The following is an 18,404-nucleotide window of genomic DNA, read 5'->3' as shown; positions in this document are numbered from 1 at the left end:
AATAAACTGTTCAAGACTAATTTTAAGTGGCAATTAATAGCATTTCCTGTTAGCACACTATCACAATGTTAAGTGCAAAGTTATTTGTGTGTAATGGAAGCAGCTGCACCATTAATCTAATTTACTTAATAAACATGGCAAATAAAATTTGTAGTGCAAAAAGTAATATTCTACCTTGAATAGTAATTGTAACTGAAGCCATCTAAAACACAGAAAACCATTAATACTATGAAGTTTAGAGCAGTGGCACAAAGACTCACTTTAATCAACTTTAATTTCTCACCTGACTGCTCAGGCTGCATTTAAATACTTCAACATCAAACCATCCCTTCAAGGCAGGGCAGGAAATTCTGTACAGCAAGAGATAGTTTTTATTCTATCAGCCTCTATAACCACTGAGATTCAATATTTGAGCCTCTCCCTTTTTAAATAAAGAGGACATACACAGGACTGCACCAACACTGTAAAATACTTTCAGCTCAAAGGAGGGAAAAGCTTTCTTCATGTGCTCAGTTTCCACACAAAAAACTGGAATTTGCTACAGAAAGAAAACAGGTGGTTTTTTAAATCAATGCTCATTGAATCAATTTTGCTAAATAACAAAGACAACTTTTTATGATGACAAGAAAAACAACTGGGAAGAAAACCATCTTCAGAAAGGAAAAAACTATAGCCTTCTAAAAAAAGAAATAATTAAGTTTAATATTCTTTTTTTTTATCTGGAATTTGAAGCTCAGATCAGACATTTGGATTGCATAAATAGTTCTGGTACCACTGACAGTGGTAACCAGTCCTGTTCCCCTCAGAGGTTACTGACTTGTGTGTGGGGATGTGAGTTATGCCATTATTGACATAAACCCCACAAGGAACCTCACACTGGGATCATTGTGGAGTTAATTAAGGGATGTATATTTTAAGCACACCTGGAGAATTTTGCATGTACCTACCCAGACACACCCTTTTTATAAAATAACTTACCTTGACATCATCATGTGCAGGAGTTCAGCGTGTCCAAAGCCACACACACAGAGCAGCCTATCAACAGCCCCACATGTCACTGTAAAGTATTTATAACCACATGAAACCCCTGCACTCCCCATACAGATTCCTCTTACTGCTCCTGTAACAAATGCCAACAGCATTCCTGCTGGATGTGCTCATTAGCAGCCTTTACTCTTTGGCAGACAAAGGATGATGGGTTTTGATCGTGGGTGGAAGAAAGAAAGCAGATTTCAAACCCACCAATCCCATTTTCATTATCACAGCATCAACTGTTCTTGTCCTGACAGAGTCTGTGTGAAGGGAAACACTTCTCAGGTAGGCAAGTTAAGCTCACCAGAGCTTTAAAGTGTCAAAACAGAAAAATAACCAAGTTAATGGAGATCAGAGCAAGGCTGCAAGATGATCCTCCCCAAAAGAGGTTCCCAAAAGCACAGCAGCATATTTGACACTAGACTGGCAGTGCTGGTAAAATCCCTTTCTCAAAGCAAAGGTAGCCACTGGGAACAAATGCAAGTACAGACAACAAATAAAGACAGACACACTGTGTATAAGTAACAACTTTATTGTAACTTGATGTGCTGAAACGCAAAAATATTTTCAGCAACAAGGTACAAAAAGTATTTCACCATTAACATCAGCTGATAAAAAAAGGCTGGATGGTTTGATACGACTGTTTACATATCTGAATTCTCTTTATCATTTCCACCCCAAAACAGGTCCAAGTCATTTCACTGGTTTAACTTCTAAAATAGGACTCATTGATCTTAAGCCTTCAAAAACCAGGTTACAAATACAGTGAAGTTCCTTGCAAAACACTTGAAATAGTGAATTCCCTTTACAAACATAGTCCATTTACTGTAAGCAGAAGCCAAGATATGAGACTAAGTGTCTTGGCTAGCCTAGGAGCTAAGCTCTGCACTAAACACGCTACTGACACCAGACAAAGAGGACAGGTAACATTCCATTTGTCAATTACAAAAGAAAAAAAAAATTAAATCAATTGAGCTTAGGAATTTTAATCAACTGGAAATTCAACAATAATTCAGGTAGCAGTACCTCACATTTGCAATTCACTGCCTTCTATGAAACACAGTTTCAAATACTGTACATGGCTTTTATTCTCCCAAAGGAGAAGCCTTGCTGTGAGGATTTAAAAGGAACACAATCTCTGTGTAGGTCTTCTACTGATCTCCTGTGCAAAGGTGAATTTTATACTAAACACTCAATGTTTAGAAAGACATCAGAACTAGAGTAACCTTGTGTCCATGATTATTACACTTTGACACACACTTATCTTGTAACAGCAAATATTATCACAATATCACAAAAATATACCATTACTCAACTTGTATCTGTAATACTTATTCCACTTGTTTGTGTAGTTTGTACCTCGGTGAAATTGAATTTAGGAAGCAAGAATCAACATGCAACAGAGGTCAAATGCAACTTGAACTTTTCCATCCCAATTGTATAGCAAAGAGTATTCTTCTTCACCTTTAAAAATATGTTTTACAAAGGCCTTGCACCCTGTTAAATCATCCCTTCATTGCAAGAGTTTCCTAAAAAGGCACAGTGTGTTCATACTTCTGCATGCAGTAAATGGACTAGGAAATAAGGTTTATTTATTGAAGCAACTTCCACCCAAAGCATCTCCTTAGGAGAGGTCTGAATGGAGAAAAAAAAATAATATATATATAATACATAATAGCATTTTAACAGCAAATTGAGTCCTTATTTTTAGAAAGTCACCCTTGACAAAAAAACACCACACAGTCACACACACACACACGCACACACACACAGGACACATGCAGGGTTCTCCCCAGAAAAGCATGGAAGTGGTGGTTCACATCTATCTGAGAGAGTAGTGTTGGCAAGCCAAAACATGGCACCTTCATACGGCATATTCCTAACCTGGAGGGAAAACTAGGAAAAAAAAAAACAACCCAAGATTTCAGCCTGGAAAAACCTGACCATTGATTATTGGATCGTTCCTGATCTGCTGCACTTCCAACTGAGGCTTTAAGGGCAAGTTCTTGACATGTGGGGAATGGAACTGAGCTACTGAATCCAAGGGGGAAGGTTGTAATTACCAATGTCCAGTTCCAGTGAGAACACTGCACGTAGGTAATTAAAGAGGTGAATAATTAGTGCACTCACTTAAGAGTACAGCAACTGCTTTTACCTTTTCCTCAAGATCTGACAGAACTTGAAAACATAAATAAATAAAGTCCAATCTGAATAGATGGATCAGCAGAGGGCTCTTTCCTGGTAGTGTTAACACATGGTTCACACTGCCTGGCTCAAGGAGAGGACACTCTATGAGGCAGGTGATATTACAGCACAGTGCCTGACATGTTTTTGGTACAAAGTGTGCTATCAGGCTTAAAAAAATAATAATGCCTAGAAATCCTTTAAGTTTTCCATCTGATTACTGTAAGTTGTTACTTTAGAACAGGCTGGCCTGGGCAATCATTACAGCATGAAATATTCAAGTCACTTTGCACGTGGGCGCTGTGAGTTTTACAGGGATGAGGATGAGGAGCTGTAGTCCCAACACATTTCACAGTGCAGCAAAAACATCATGATTTTGGAATAAACACCTTCACCTCCCTGTTGTGGAGAATGCTCATGAGACCATATCTTAGATGAATATTTAAAATTCGATAAAGCTCTATAAATATGTAATTTGATGCCTTGCATATTATTAGAATTTCTGATTTTACACTTTAGCCATTGTAAAGATTTAGTTAGAGGGTAAGAAAAAAATCATGTTTAGAGGTTTTAGTCTTCTAAATTGGACTGGGCATTTTTTTCCAATTTACCTTTGTAAATGGTTTACTAGATGCCAAAGTATAAAATGATATATTCTTTCCTCTAAAAACTTTGTTCAGAGCAAGTCAGATGAATCTCAGTGAAATGAGGATGGAGAAATGATCTGAAATTCTTCCTCTCTCCTCCCTGCATGACTTTTTTTAATAGGCAAACTCAAACCCTCACGCAAAGACATTTATAAATTAGGTGAGATCTCCTCCCATTCCCCACTGCAAAACCCAAGTCTTCCCCCCCCAAAAAAAAGAAATACAGCATATTATCACTATTACAGTAAACTCAATGCAATAACTCAGGGAACATTTAGAGTGTGCACTACTGCAGACTTTTCCTCCCAATTGTAAACAAAGCTATCAAACACTGAGGATGTTGATATTAAAGCTAAGGTTCATATAATAAAGAACTGGCCCGTGACAAGCAGTTTACAAATGTTTCATCCTTTTCACATTATGCAGAATTTCAATACCATCCACAATGCTAGTACAATAACTGAAATGCAAGACTGAGCAAGTCTCTGCTTGCAGATACCATCTGACATTTCAGGGAAATACTCCTCGATGTGTGCACAGCCTCCCCAGGTGTTGGTGGGAGCCACGCACGTACGTCAAGATGGGAAAAATCCCCTCAAAGTTTTTACCATTCACATGCCTTTTTCAAATAAGCGAAAATATTCTGTTACTTAAATATGAAAGCTCGCAATAGCCACCTTCAATTGAGTCTTAAAAAGACATGCCTTTCTTTTCTAACAAAACTAAATCCCATGTGGCTGTGGGCATCTTAAAATGTATCTAAAAAGTTAAGCCACAATTACCTGTACCTCATTAATTCATCAAAAGCAAAATATATATGTACCACACAACATACAAAAGTTACACATGAAAAGTGCATATTCAAAATCCATTTGGCCCATTTCCTCAATTTACATTTGGTCATTCTACGCATCCTTGACTTTTCTATGCAGCCATACACCGGGATATATTTTTTCCATATACAACACTATTCCTTTTCACATTGAACTCTTTCACCTCTCGTTCAGTTCTGCATTAAATGTAAACTAATGATGGACCGTAAAGAAACACGAGCAAAAGGTTTATTCTGTGTTTCTTTTCACCACTTGGACAGCTTTGACACACACACAATAAGCATTACAAACTGTAATGAAAATACATTTTTGGGCCAAACCATTGCATATTTGCCCCCACAATGAAAAATAAATTATGTTCAAAGCAGTATATTGCCATAAATAGCCTGTAGGCATTTGCTGAAGGTAAACAGGCTCTCCCTATATTTAGCACTTGCCTAGGGTACATGATGTGCCTCTGGTTCAAGTGCTTTTAATGAGAGGCCAGTCAAAACCTTCCAGTTAGCACAGGACCAAACTATAATCTTTTCTCTTTTTTTTTTCTTCTGAAAATAATGGAAGATCCCTTTCAAAAATTAATCTTCAGTTATCAACTTTACTGCATTATGGAGCTAGTGCAATCCTGCAGAGCCTAGTCAAAAAGACAAGGCACATTAAAAAATAATAATAAAAAAAATCAAGATACATTAGACTATATGGACTAGAGAGTCATTGAAGATAATTTAAGGCCTTTCAGTGAATTAGAGTAATCAGTCTAATTTAAAGCTGAGGATTAAACCATAAATTATCCATCTGAAAAGCAAACAATAGGCTTTTTCAGCTTCTGTTCTGTGGACAAGGATAACAAAAACTCTTGTTATGGTTTGTGAAAACACCTCTGGACAAAGAGGAGTGGAGTCAGTCCAATTTCTCTAGAGTTCATGGAAGATCTCAGGACTGTTTTAGCCGTTTGCGTGGAATGCCAAACTGTGGACACTGTGCAGACGCCAGAGCGCGAAAGGCCTCGGCTACTAAGTGAGGGTGGGAGTGGATCATGGACTTCCAGCCTGCAGTTTCCATTATGTCTGTTGCTTGGCTGAAAACAGAAGCATTGAGAACAGTCACACAATTTTACAAACCAAATGCACAGAGGAGAAGAGCAGGCAAGGCAGAAGTGCTGCAGAAGGGCAGTGAAATATTGTGGAACAGACTGTGGATGCCAGTGAGGGTGCCAACAAACAGAAGCAGCAATTTGGGTATAGAAATATGATCAGATTTGGGACAAAAGGTACTTGGTTCTGCTCTACTCAGTATCAGCCAGACCTCAGCTAGAGAACTGTGTCAGAATAACCACCTGAAATTGCTCAGGAGAAACAATAAAGAGGAAAACTAGAAGAAAATGAGGTCTAGTGCAGAGTCAAAAAGCAAGGGAAGACATGATAATCTCATTACATAAAAGGGCATGCTCGATTTGGGGAGAGAGAAGGATGACAAGATGAATCAGCTAAAACTGCAGCAAAAATGATGTAGTTCGTCTCCTAGAAAGAGCCATGAAGGCAGCTTAGCTGGCTGGCTCCAGACCCCTTCACTGGGAGCCTGCAGCCTCAGTACCAGTGGAGCACACTGAGAATATTCACTCTTTATTCAATGAAGATGATGAGCCACATTCAAAATAGCTTTCAATGGCCACTGTTGATTTTTAACTAACACAAAAGCAACAATGGATTTCAGCAATATCATATTGACACTCAGGAGATTGAAGAGGAGATTATATATTTACTCAATGTATGTACTTAATTTTTTGTGAAATAATATAGAAAAAAGGCAAAAAAATCACTTTGCACATGAAGAATGGTATATTAGTTGGGCTGCATGTCCACTGACACAGGATAAATCTGTAATTTGGAACTAATATGCATCGATCCCAAGTTCCCATTGCTCTGCATTTTCAAAAGCCTTTCATGAGCACCCTCACGTTGCTTCAGGAACATTATCAAGCATGAAGTTATCAGCTGACCTCTACAGTACATGATCTCTAAAACACCTTTGGCAGATTTCTGATGCAAGCTTTAATCTGCTGCTGCAAGTCAGTGAAGGTAAGCGCCTTGAGAAACAATACCAAAGTTCAGACTCCCTGGTGCCCAGAGTCAGTAAATTAAGCCAGGCCCTCTTGTATTATTTCCCTGAATTACTGTGGATGTTTTAGCTGAAGCAAAGATGACCAGCATGTTAACCAGCAAACATTCAAGACAGAAGTCAACTCAGGAACTTCCAAATCACTTGAGAAGAAATACATCAAGTAGTTACAGTTATGATTCTGAACTTATCTTTATTACTGGCATTTTACTATTTACCTTTCACCACCCACTTTTCCACATCATGCTCAATCATTATGCCTGTGAAGCCTTTTTTGTTTCAAGGAGAAAATTATTTTAAAAATAATTTAAACTAAGTGGTATAACACAGCCTTTAAGTCCACTGATGGTAAGAAGTAAGTGCTCCATTGCCCTTGACACTGTTTGAGCCTACCACCAGCTGCTCTGCAGCTGGCTGCCTTCCACTCTGTGATTCACCTGAGCTGCTGCAATCACTGCCAGAGCCTGAGCCACACAGTCTCAGCCTATTTCCAGTGTAGGCAGGAGCCCTCAGAGTCAGAGGGACCTGACTGACGAGTTGTGTGGCCTCCAGAGCACTTGTGCTGGCATGTGGGAAGGTGCACGAACACGTCCCCAAAGGCAAAGAGAGCAACTGCCCTCTTTTCTGTGGAAATACTGCAGGCTCAGACTGACCCAAGCAAGTCTCAAAAGCACACTAGGGTTATCACTCCTCCAGGCACAAACCTGGGTACTCCTGAGAATGGTTTTCTCTATAAAGGCTGCTTCCATCATTTCACAGCACTATGCCCCTGGGAGAGGGAATGAAAACCAGCTATTGTCAGGATCTCACATTGGAGAGCAGTTAACATTCCCTGTCATTTAAAGGAGGAGTCACAATCGTAACTGGGGTAGCATCTGCTGAATCCTACTTTACTTACAGTCAGTGACAGGCCTCAGTAGTGTGGAAATGAAGCAACAGTTCTTAAGATCTGCAGTCTACTTAGCAGTGTTTGTACAGAACATCGTGGGGCAGGGAAACTTACTTGCTATTCCAGTTTTTCCCATCTTTACACCCAAGTTGTCTAAGAACACTGCACCTGCAAGAGAGAAGCGTGCTAATATTGAAAAAGCCCACAAAGTATAAACACAAACATATTTAGAGTCTCATTAAATATTACTTGCCTGTTAATAAAGTCTATTGCTTGTGCTTTTAGCTGTTCAGCGCTGTGCAAATCTGCGAGGATAAGAATGTCAGCAACATTTTCTACCGAGAGGTTACTACAGAGTGCTTCCTCACACATCACCTTCAGCCGTTCCAGTGCATACTGGAGAGAGAGAAAAACTGCACTAATCATTCCTCAAACTCATTCTCATTCCTTCTGTCCTCATCTCTACAGTTCTTAGAGACACTTCCAGCCAGGCTTGGTGCCTCCCAAGTGTAACATCAAACTGCTTCCCCACAGGTACTGCAAAGCACAACGGGCTGCACTGAGCAGGTCTCAAATGTAACTTGGCACAAACTCATTGCAGACCTTGCTGACAGAGTTTTTATCACAACAACAAAAATAACTCATTGAGAAGTTTTCATTTCACTTCTTCTTGGTGAGGGAGGAGAAGCAAGGAAGCAAATCAGCATCAAATGGGTTCACATCGCTAAGTGAGGGGCAAGAACTGATACAAGGGGTTTCATCAAACTACATTGTTGAAAACAAATCTAAGTTTAGCCCCAATCCATTCTCTGATTTTCCTGATACCTTTGATACAGCCTACAAGAAATTTGATGGAAAATAACTGTATTCCCATATTATATTCTGCATGAATAAACTGTGTTTCTTTTTTGAAGGAAGTCAGTCTGAACAGGTTTCATTTTTATTTTCTGGTATTGCAGACAATCACATAACTCTACCTTACAAAAGTCTCCACATTTATCAATTATGGCCTAAATCAAGGCCAGCATTCAAAAAAAAAAAAAAAAAAAAACAAAACAAAACAAAACAAAACAAAACAAAACAAAACAAAACAAAAAAAAAAAAAAAAAAAAAAAAAAAAAACACACTTTAATTGTTGGGCTGCTGTAAGTCCCTTCATCTCAAAAATCACAGTAGAAAAAATATTTCAAAGAACAACAATTTTAAGTGTAGACAAGATCTCCACAAAGAGATGAATGATCAGAACTATTACGTTTGTTGGGAATACAAAAAGATTAAAGTTCTAAAGTAGCAGTACTTTGGGGAAGCACAATTAATTTAAGAACATGGATAAATCTTCTTGAAGGATACAAAGATCTAGCATACATTTTATTCAAAACCCAGTTTTCCAAATCATATTAATCATCTCCAATTTCTAAAAAAACCCTGATACTAAACTGATACCTGAAACACTTCTCTTTAAAAAAAAGATTTATCAGCCTTCTACTGCTAAAAAAGTATTCTTTCCTATTTTCCTTTATTTCTGATGAGAACTGCTTCTCATGTTTTAAAAAAGCAAAATATATATCAAACAATCTGAAAATAAGATTTATTTTTTTAAATCAACATTCCCCAAGCAAACACCAGGTTTAGGAACTTTGGAGTCATTTACTTACTTTGTCTGCAGCTGCCAACAAATTGTCAGCCATTTTTTCAAGGTTTGGTGCTTTTCCTGTGTAAATGAATCTCATCATTTCTTTAAAAACTTCAGGGTCTACATCATTTATTTCTACACGATTCTGGTAAAAAAGAAGAATCAATAAAAATCTTGGGAATTTAGCTACAATTTCAAAGTGAATATTAAAATAAATATCATATGCATGAACACTACAAGTTTTTGTTCACTATTCATCATACAAAATCCTTACAGATTTAAGGTAACATTCAACAATGTTAAGCCAAAAGCAATCAAAAAATCTCTTAAAAGTTAGGTAAAAATCAGCTGGAAAAGCTTCAGCAATAAAAAGTAATTGCATTTTTTTTCCCTAGAAATGCATAAGAGTCTGTCACACAGACTGTACATAAAAATCAGGAGAGTTGACAAGTTCAGGAATAGTTAAAAAATGCTTCTGAGTTTCCAGCACAAAGACAATATGTTTGGAATATCAGAAGTCAGAGCAGCAGACAAAACAAATTGAGCCATTCTTGGCTCAACTTAAACAGAGTCAACACAGCCCAGGTTTTGTTGTGAGAATCCACTGAAATGACATCACACAGCTGAAGATTGCCCTAATACAACAGTGGCATTGCAAGCTTGACCAATCCTATTACAGTATCCCCTATAAGCAACTAATGAAGTAGGAAATGATGTCAAAGATGCAGAAGCAAACACCAGATTTCTGAATGGGGTATAAAACTCCCAGTCACAGGAGATGAACATGGTCTGGTTTTCTATCAGTATTTAGGAGCACTGGAAATCCACTGCTAACATGAAGGCCAAGGCCTGGCATGGCACATCACTCAAATTGTGACCTGTCTGGATTTCTGTCAGTTCAGGAACCTCAATAAAATGCTCCCAATATTCCAATTCCACCTGTGGCAGTTTCCAAACTGGAGAGGTGCTGGGAAGGAAAGTGACCCTCAGTTGTACCACAGCACCACGTTCCCCTCCTGTATTGGTGTACACAAGTGGCATCCTGCAGTTTTCCTGACCAAATGATGATCATCTATCATAACCCTTTTGTGAGGTGATCAATTCCTCACCTTTTCATGGATCCTGCTTATAACCAATCCATTTTTGATAATTCTTCTTCAAGAAAGACACAAACAGCTCCTTGCTGTGGGAGACATCAAGTGCATAAAAGCAGAAGCAGAGCTCTGCTGATTAAGTAACCACCCATCAAAACACTTACACAGGTCAAGTGCCTGCAGAAGCTGTGAATGAAAAGAAGTGTTCCACTGCCTGAAGGCTTAATTCCAGTCATAATTCACCTCTTGTTTCTTGGTTACCATAAAAAACACTTCAATACTCCACAGCAAAACCTTAGTAAAGTCAATCAGCTGATAGGATACAAACTGAGGCAAAAAGGGGGCAGAGATTACCAGGTCAATCACACCAGTAGCTAATGTTTAAAAACATTATCTAGGGCAGGTGCAAGTACCTGAAAAAATCCAAGTCCTCCAGCACTTTTCCATTCTTTCTACATAAATTCCCTCAGAATTCACCAGGAGAGGTGCAGGAACTGTCCCTCCTGCCTTCATGCACCATAAGAACCCTCATTCTCCTCAATCTGCTCTACTTCAAGTTTTTCTCAATGTTTTCCTCTTTCACAAGGTACAAATATTTACATGTAACATTTTCAGTGAAGCTTACCTTTTTGCTTTCCTCCATTTCATGTTCAAACATTGCATTGAAAACTGGAGATCGTGCTGTATCAGGAAAAGTAAATATTAAATATAATCACATTTTAAACTTATAGCGATTTAAATTACAAAATAATAGCAATACAAAAGTAGAAAGTACCTGCAAGGACAGATTTATGAGCTTTGAATTCTTGTCCTCCTACATAAAAACTGCAATCTGTAAATCTTGTTGTTTCCCAGAGATTCCCTAAATCTTCTGCTAGTCGACATTCAGGTACCTTCAAAGTGTTTGTATTAGACTGTCCTGATATATTTACTGAGTCTTGGACCACGCTTACCTAACAGAAAATCACAGCAAGACAACTCCTTCATTACTGAATGCCAACAATAATTAAATCACAGTACCTATTGCTAGAATTCCAACAATTCCAAAGCAAATCAAAAAAACAGTGGCATTAGGCCAGAACCATAAACTAATGCTTTACAGTTTACTTTTAAGTAACATAAAACAAATAGGGCTTACTTAGAGACTCTAATATTGTGTACTTATCCAACCAAAACAAAAAGAGAGAGCACAATACTACATGCCACCTGACACAAATGCCAAAGTAAGTAAGGACAGATACAGTTCTTGGAAAACCAGTGGGAACAAAAACAGGTTAATGCCATTTCAGAGTTAAATTAACAGTTCAACACTTCACGCATCTGAGTAAAATATACACAATATAAAATTCTATACAGATCATCAGAAACACATGGTCACAGAAAAGTTTCATAAGAACAATCCACAGAATTTTTCAATAAGATATCCCTTATTGTACTGACAGTCAAGTTTATACATAACCTGCAGTCTGATAATGCAAACTAAGTGCAAGTAACAGCTCCTTCATTATTTCATTTTACTTAATCCAGGAAGGAATCACAAGTAATTGTTTTCCAAACAAGATTAAAAGCCATTATTTTCAAAATACAAGGTGTAGTAGGTAAATTCAATAATGAAATGCACGCTCACAAGATGTAATTTCTGTACAGAACCAGTTAAAAAAACTGGAATATGTGAATTTGAAGTGAAGATTCTGCCATTATTCCCCATGTTTAAGTCTTTCATACAGGAATTAAACAGGACAGCAGCATTCTGCTGCTTTTTCAGTTACCTTCACATACTAAGTCTTTATAATCAGTGTGTTAGGAAAACAGAAGAGCTAAGCAGATTTTGCTTCTCTTGTCTGAGGGCACAGACCTGAGAATAAAACCTTTTTAACAAGCCATACTACAGGATCTTGATCACTCCATCTCATAAATACAGAAAATTAGGATTAGATCTTAAGAGAAAATGCTGATACTGTTCGGATCAGGGCTTTGGTTGATTTCCAAAGGCATCTGAAATAAATCTGGCAGAAAGCAAAATCAGCACAGCTCAGCTTCACAGAAAGTTGAGGCACTGCAAGCCAAACTCCAGACCAGAAGAGGAGGAGGATGATCCAATTATGACAGCAGCTTGGGGACTTGAATCACTGCCTAATTCCCTGTATCATCTCATACCCCCCTGTGAATACAAGAAATTTCTTTATATTCTTCCACCTTAAAAAAAAAAAAAAAAACAACCCAAAGCACAGCAAAATTTCCCTTTCACAGTTACACTGTACATTTACAACACAGAAAAAAAAATCTATAGAGCTATTTCCCAGTTTTCATACACACAATGACTTCAGGAGATATACATACACACAAAGGAAGTTTTAGCTTAGCCAAGTTCATCTTCTGTTGCCAGAGGAGAGTTCTGCTTTTCCAGAGCCTTGACTCAAAGTTCATGGTCCCAGTTGTCCACACAGCATCCTCCTGTTAGCTACAGACAGTGCCTAGAGAAAGTCATCTACACACTCTTAATGTGCACTTAAACTCATCTCTGACCTTCCAAACTTCTGTTTTGTAATGGTCTCTAATACATATTGAGAGTTGTGCAACACAACAATTTGCTATATGTCATTTTTTGGAGATATAACCCAAGCAAAGTTTTAATTCAAATCTCCCCCACCTGAGTGACCTCGCTTTGTATCGTCCTTTAAAGATTCTAAACATAAAGGATTACAGGGGTCTGATATGTGATATCTGACTTGTCCCAGATGGCACACCATAAATCAAGTGAATCCTTTTATTATTTATAATTTATTTAAATAAAGCTGAAATCCAATCAAGTTCATCCCACATAACTATTGAAAACTTGTCAATTTAAACAAGTTCTGTGTGATGACACTTCACAAGGATCATGTCGTGATTTTCTTGGTTTTCAATCTGTGGTGATCTAATGGTAAGAGTGATATAAATGACTCAGACTACTAAGAGATCCGTGAAAGCAGAGAATATGCTATTCCATTAGCAAATGGAACATCTGCAAGGCTTCAGTACTTCTAGATTATATGGAAAGGGAGAATTGAGTGAAACAGAGATCAGTGTGCCCAATAAACTGAGGTTGTATTTAATCACTAGGTCACTTGCTGGTGGCAGCACCAGATTTTACAAAGTATTAAATTTAACAGCCCTTTGGGTCCAATCCAAGGGCATATCCAGCTGATCTGGAGAATCTCTGGCAACAAAGAATGACCATCTTTGCCGCCAAAGACAACCAAATAATCTTCCTGCAAGCCAACAGGAAGAAGGGCTAACCAACAGTCAGTAATCAGTGACCTGCACTAACTACCTGCTAGATCTGACAAGCTTTATCAAGACAAATGAAATAAATATAGGCTTAAGAAGTGGAAAGTCAGTTTTCCAAACAGGAAACAAGTAGGAAGGCAAACATGGAAATTAAAGCTTAACAGTAAAGTCTTAAAAGGACAAAAACTTCAGGCTTGTCTACAGAAACAGGTCCTTCAAACAACACCTGTCATTTTTAAGGACAGCTGAAGAGCTGGTATCACACATCCAAATAAAGAAATTCCTAAAATATTTGGATTTCCAAGTTTTTCCTTCACCCTGAAACAAGCCAGAAGTTATTTTAACATGCTCACTGTGAACAACTAAATGTTTTACTTCCTTCCACATTTATAATCAGAGTAGGTCCAACATTTCACCAAAGCAACTCACATTAAAACATTTTGTATGGAAACACAGCTAAATTCAGTGATTAGCATCAAAATTTAAATAACAGTATTTCTCTGTGGAAATTCAGTACATCTTCTACTTATACTTTTTAAACAAACTTAATCTCTAAAATTAGAGAGCAATCTATTCCAAAACCACATGCTACTTTTAAGAGCTGCTCATTTACATCAAAGTGTTCATTAGGAGGACAACTTAAGAAGAGAAAATACACTAAAGTATCTTTACAGAACCATAAAACATTTGTTATATCTGCTTTTATCACCCAAATAATTGTATTCATAACAAATTTATCATGCAGCTAATTTAACTTGTCTAAGTGAAAATAAGATGCACTGTATTTGCAATATCTAGTCTCAAGGGCCACATTTCAATTATTCTTCCAACCCAGCATAATGACATATAATTAAATTGTAATCTTGCCAAGACAATTTTACACATTTCCTGTAAATACACAGATCAAAGCAAATTTATTAGCAGTTAGAGCATCTATCATCCTCCTAAGTCACTAATCACTTTATGGCAGCCCAGATAACCAGCCAATGTATATTCAACATACACTCCACTTACACTGCTACTTTCTCTACTTTCCATTTTTAACACTGAATAAGCTTTTTACTGAAATTTAATAGGAAAATTTAGGTTATGAACATAAATGATATTATAGAAGAAGAGACTCACAATACACCATGAAGTTAAATTTATACCACAGCTCTCAAAATTAATTTTCAGTATCAAGCACACCTTCTGCAAGACACTTGTATTTGCTCAGAAAACAAAGTGTAACAATTAGTCAAAAAATAAAGCATTTAATTTACTAGAAAGACCTGTTCATTGATTAGCCATCAATTAGGATATTAAAGGAATACAGATTCTGACAATCAGTTGGGTTTTGTTTTATAATGTGAACCAGTATGTGAACATTTCCTTCTGCTTATCCAGTGAAAACCAATCCTCTAATTCCAAACACAACTTCTGTAAATAAAAGTGACCTCAGTAAAAGAGCATTTCTATAGACAGCTCACACAGGCCACCTCTGCCACAAACAATTCTACAGTCAATTCTGATATAACTGTGGCAAATTCATTGAGAAGTCCAACAGTTTACAAATTATCAATTTAATATTCTACACTTCAGTGTACAAGCACCAAAAAACAGAACAAAATGCAATGCAGACAAAGCAATGTATATTTACAGTTTTCAGAAGACAATTTTAGAGTATGTTACTGTTCAAATCAACATAAATCTCTATTTATTAGAGCAGGAAACATTTTATTTAAAATGTTATTACTTAAAAATTAATACCCACCTCACAAAATAATGTAAGCTTATCATCTGGTAGAAGACCATTAGCTTCATCTAGTAAAAAATCTCTTCGGATAAATTTCTTAAACCCCCAGTCCTTGCCTTGAACAAATCGATACGCTCTTTGGCTTTCTGATAAAAAATTGTGTACAAATACAGCAAGTTAAAGGAAAATATTAACAAATAACACCTAATTCCACATAAAGACTAAGTGCTAATAAAAAAAAAAAAAAATCAGTTTCACACATTTGGATCCCTTGTCACGTTTCCAGAAAACACAGGACTGATTAAAGACTTTTAAATATTGTAATAGAGTTATTTTATAAAACACTTGACAGAATTTAGTGGAGCACAATTTATAATTTAAACCATCTCATCTCCTTAGATCTCTCAGGCACAAGGAGTTTTGCAGTGAGTGTTTAAGAATGCCAATGTGTCAAAACAGGAATTGTTCAGAGGGAAGCACCATTACAATGAATTTGTCACCACAAACCCATCCTGACAACGCTCTGCAGTTGTCATAACAATCTGGTTTGACTTCTTCCTGAAATGGAAAATCTTGTTTCACAGGTTGAAATTAGTTTGAGTTACAGTAAAAGCATTAAAACAGCAAAACAGAAATGGAAGCTTTCAACTACTAAACTGTTTGTTGGTCCTAAAAGATATTAAATATATTTACCTTTTGGCCCTAGTTATAATAATTTTTTTAAAATCCATCAGATTTGCTGTGATAACTTTTTTCTGATGCTCACAGCCAAAAAAAAAATTCCCACAGTCATCTCAGTGCAAACACATGTAAATTCAGTAAGATCACACATTTTACATGGCTGGTTGACTGAAAAGTGGCCACTTGTTGCCCAAATTAAACCACAGGAAAGAGCACCATATACTTTAAGTAAAATATGGGAAAGAGGTTATTTGGGAATGGCTTTGAGAATCTAAGTAGAATAAAGCACATTCTGAATTAAATTTAGAAAGACTGCTCAAAATGAAGACAGCAAGAAAACTGAAATAAGAGCAGAGGAGGATGTGGGGAGGGATCTCGCGAAGAGTTCTTTGAGAAAGAACTTTTCTTTCATTCCAAAAAAGCTGGGTAAGAAACACGTCACCATCTCATTTGCTGTATGTAGAGATACCTCAGCCTTCCAGAGAGCACTTTAGAAGTTTAAATTAGAAGTTTGTAATAAAAGCAAAGTGTTTTTCATGACAGAATCTGTTAAAATACCATCCCTTCTACAGCCTCCAACATAAAGCCAGACTTCCCTACACTATTGACCTTGGCAGCACCACTGGAACAGGCCTGAGCATGTACCACAGAAAACACACACTTGTCACGCACCGCCCTCACCTCCAAGAGCTGGAAAAATTATATTCAGAGCAGTTCTTCACTAAGATTTTATTAAGCAAAATAACCTGTAGAGATTTTCACTGTATTTTCAGAATGTATTGAATAGAGTCACCCAGGAGCTGACACTGCAGGAGGTGTGAGGTCTCTATCCCTGTCACCTCATCACACTCCTGTACCAACAACCCCTCACCCATGCAGAGCACAGCAGCAGAGGGAAATGCACTTGCTCAAGTGCAGTGTGGCCTTTGAGGGCAACAGAACAAACACACAGCACTGTTCACATCTGAAAATCTGTATATCAAGGAAGAAAATCACGTTTTTAAAAAACATTGTCTAGCTTTTTTCAGCATCTGGATTAGTGTTTTCACACTTACCAACTTTTAACCTCATTACGTTGAATTTAAAAAAAAATAGGAAATCATGTTCCCAAAAGCATTGAAAATTTTTTTCTCTAGATTCAGCCAATTCTTTATTCTTTTTTTCTATCAGACTTTACTCTTTGCAGCAACAACCAATGTTAACCCCCAAAATTAAAAACCAAAACAGAGCAGCACCAAAGTCCAAATGTATTTTTTTTCTAATTAAGTTAAAATGTTAGTTTGCTATCTGTTTCATACACAGCTTCATCCCTTGAAGCAGCAGCCTATGCATGAATTATCAATTTACAAGGGATATTGGAAGAAGGGTATCATTTCCCTGTCCCAGTAAATACACAGCATCTACAGAAGCAGATGGCAAATGGCTGGAGAGTCCAAGAAATAAGGCTTCCATTGGTAATTTCCCAAAGTGAAAAGATATTTATAACTCCTGTGGTGCCAAACACACCACAGCTACTATTGCAGAAGCTGAAGACACACCCACTCATAGGATTCTTAGCACTGCAGTGGATGATGAACCAGCAGAGAGCTGATGGCTCAGGATCTGGGGGTTTGCTACAGACCCACTGGGTCAGGAACAAACAGGACACTGGAGATTGGGGTCCTGGGGGATAACAAATCAACAAGAACCTACAATGAACCCCCAAGACAAAAAAGGGCCAGCAGGACCTGGCTAAAGATTAAAATAGATTGCCCAGAAAAGCTGTGGAGTCTCCATCCTTGGGGATCTCAAAGCATCACCAGTCCCAAGCAAACTGTCCCTGTTTGGGGTTTGGGGCCAGCCAGCCTCCAGAGCTCCTGTGCAAACTCAACAATTCTGTCCTTCCAGGATTACCTCCAAACAGTTTTTGATGCAGTTTCACATTCTATTACAAATACCAATCCTCTCCTGGACTGTGTCAAGTCCAAATGATTCTCCAAATGTACACAAATGGAGCTTTGCTCAAATAAGCTCCAGAAGAAGGGAGTTTGCAGGGATTGAAGAAACCATCACCATCAATAAAACATATATATTTACTTTCCTTCCAAAGAGTCCAATAATTTAATTTTTACATTTGAACCCAGCTCTCTGGATTTAAATTGAAAATTACAAGTGGGCTTAGATACTCAAGGAGAAATAGTGTGAATTTTGGGTATAAACACTGCAGAACTACAGACATTTTGTAAGAAATGCAGAACTTGCAACAAAACAGGACCTGAAACATCCCTTAACTCCTGGAGTAGAAGAAGGGA

At 37.5% G+C, this 18,404-nt stretch overlaps 1 protein-coding gene across 1 annotated transcript in view; it reads right to left on the bottom strand.

Moving 5' to 3' along the window:
• Positions 1–1,577: 1,577 nt before the first annotated feature.
• SPOPL (speckle type BTB/POZ protein like) overlaps positions 1,578–18,404 on the bottom strand; it is a 33,031-nt gene continuing 16,204 nt past the window's right edge. Inside the window, exons 5-11 of the mRNA XM_083865504.1 lie at positions 15,451–15,578; positions 11,203–11,380; positions 11,053–11,108; positions 9,356–9,478; positions 7,954–8,096; positions 7,815–7,868; positions 1,578–5,771 (exon numbers count right to left, since the gene is read on the bottom strand). Coding sequence (XP_083721630.1) covers positions 5,627–5,771; positions 7,815–7,868; positions 7,954–8,096; positions 9,356–9,478; positions 11,053–11,108; positions 11,203–11,380; positions 15,451–15,578 — 827 coding nt within the window. The 3' untranslated portion in view covers positions 1,578–5,626. The remainder of the gene's footprint in view (positions 5,772–7,814; positions 7,869–7,953; positions 8,097–9,355; positions 9,479–11,052; positions 11,109–11,202; positions 11,381–15,450; positions 15,579–18,404) is intronic.

The sequence above is a fragment of the Zosterops lateralis genome (genome assembly GCF_965231275.1).
Source record: "Zosterops lateralis genome assembly, chromosome: 7".
Classification (NCBI taxonomy): Eukaryota; Metazoa; Chordata; class Aves; order Passeriformes; family Zosteropidae; genus Zosterops; species Zosterops lateralis.
This window is presented reverse-complemented; position numbering and strand designations above follow the sequence as displayed.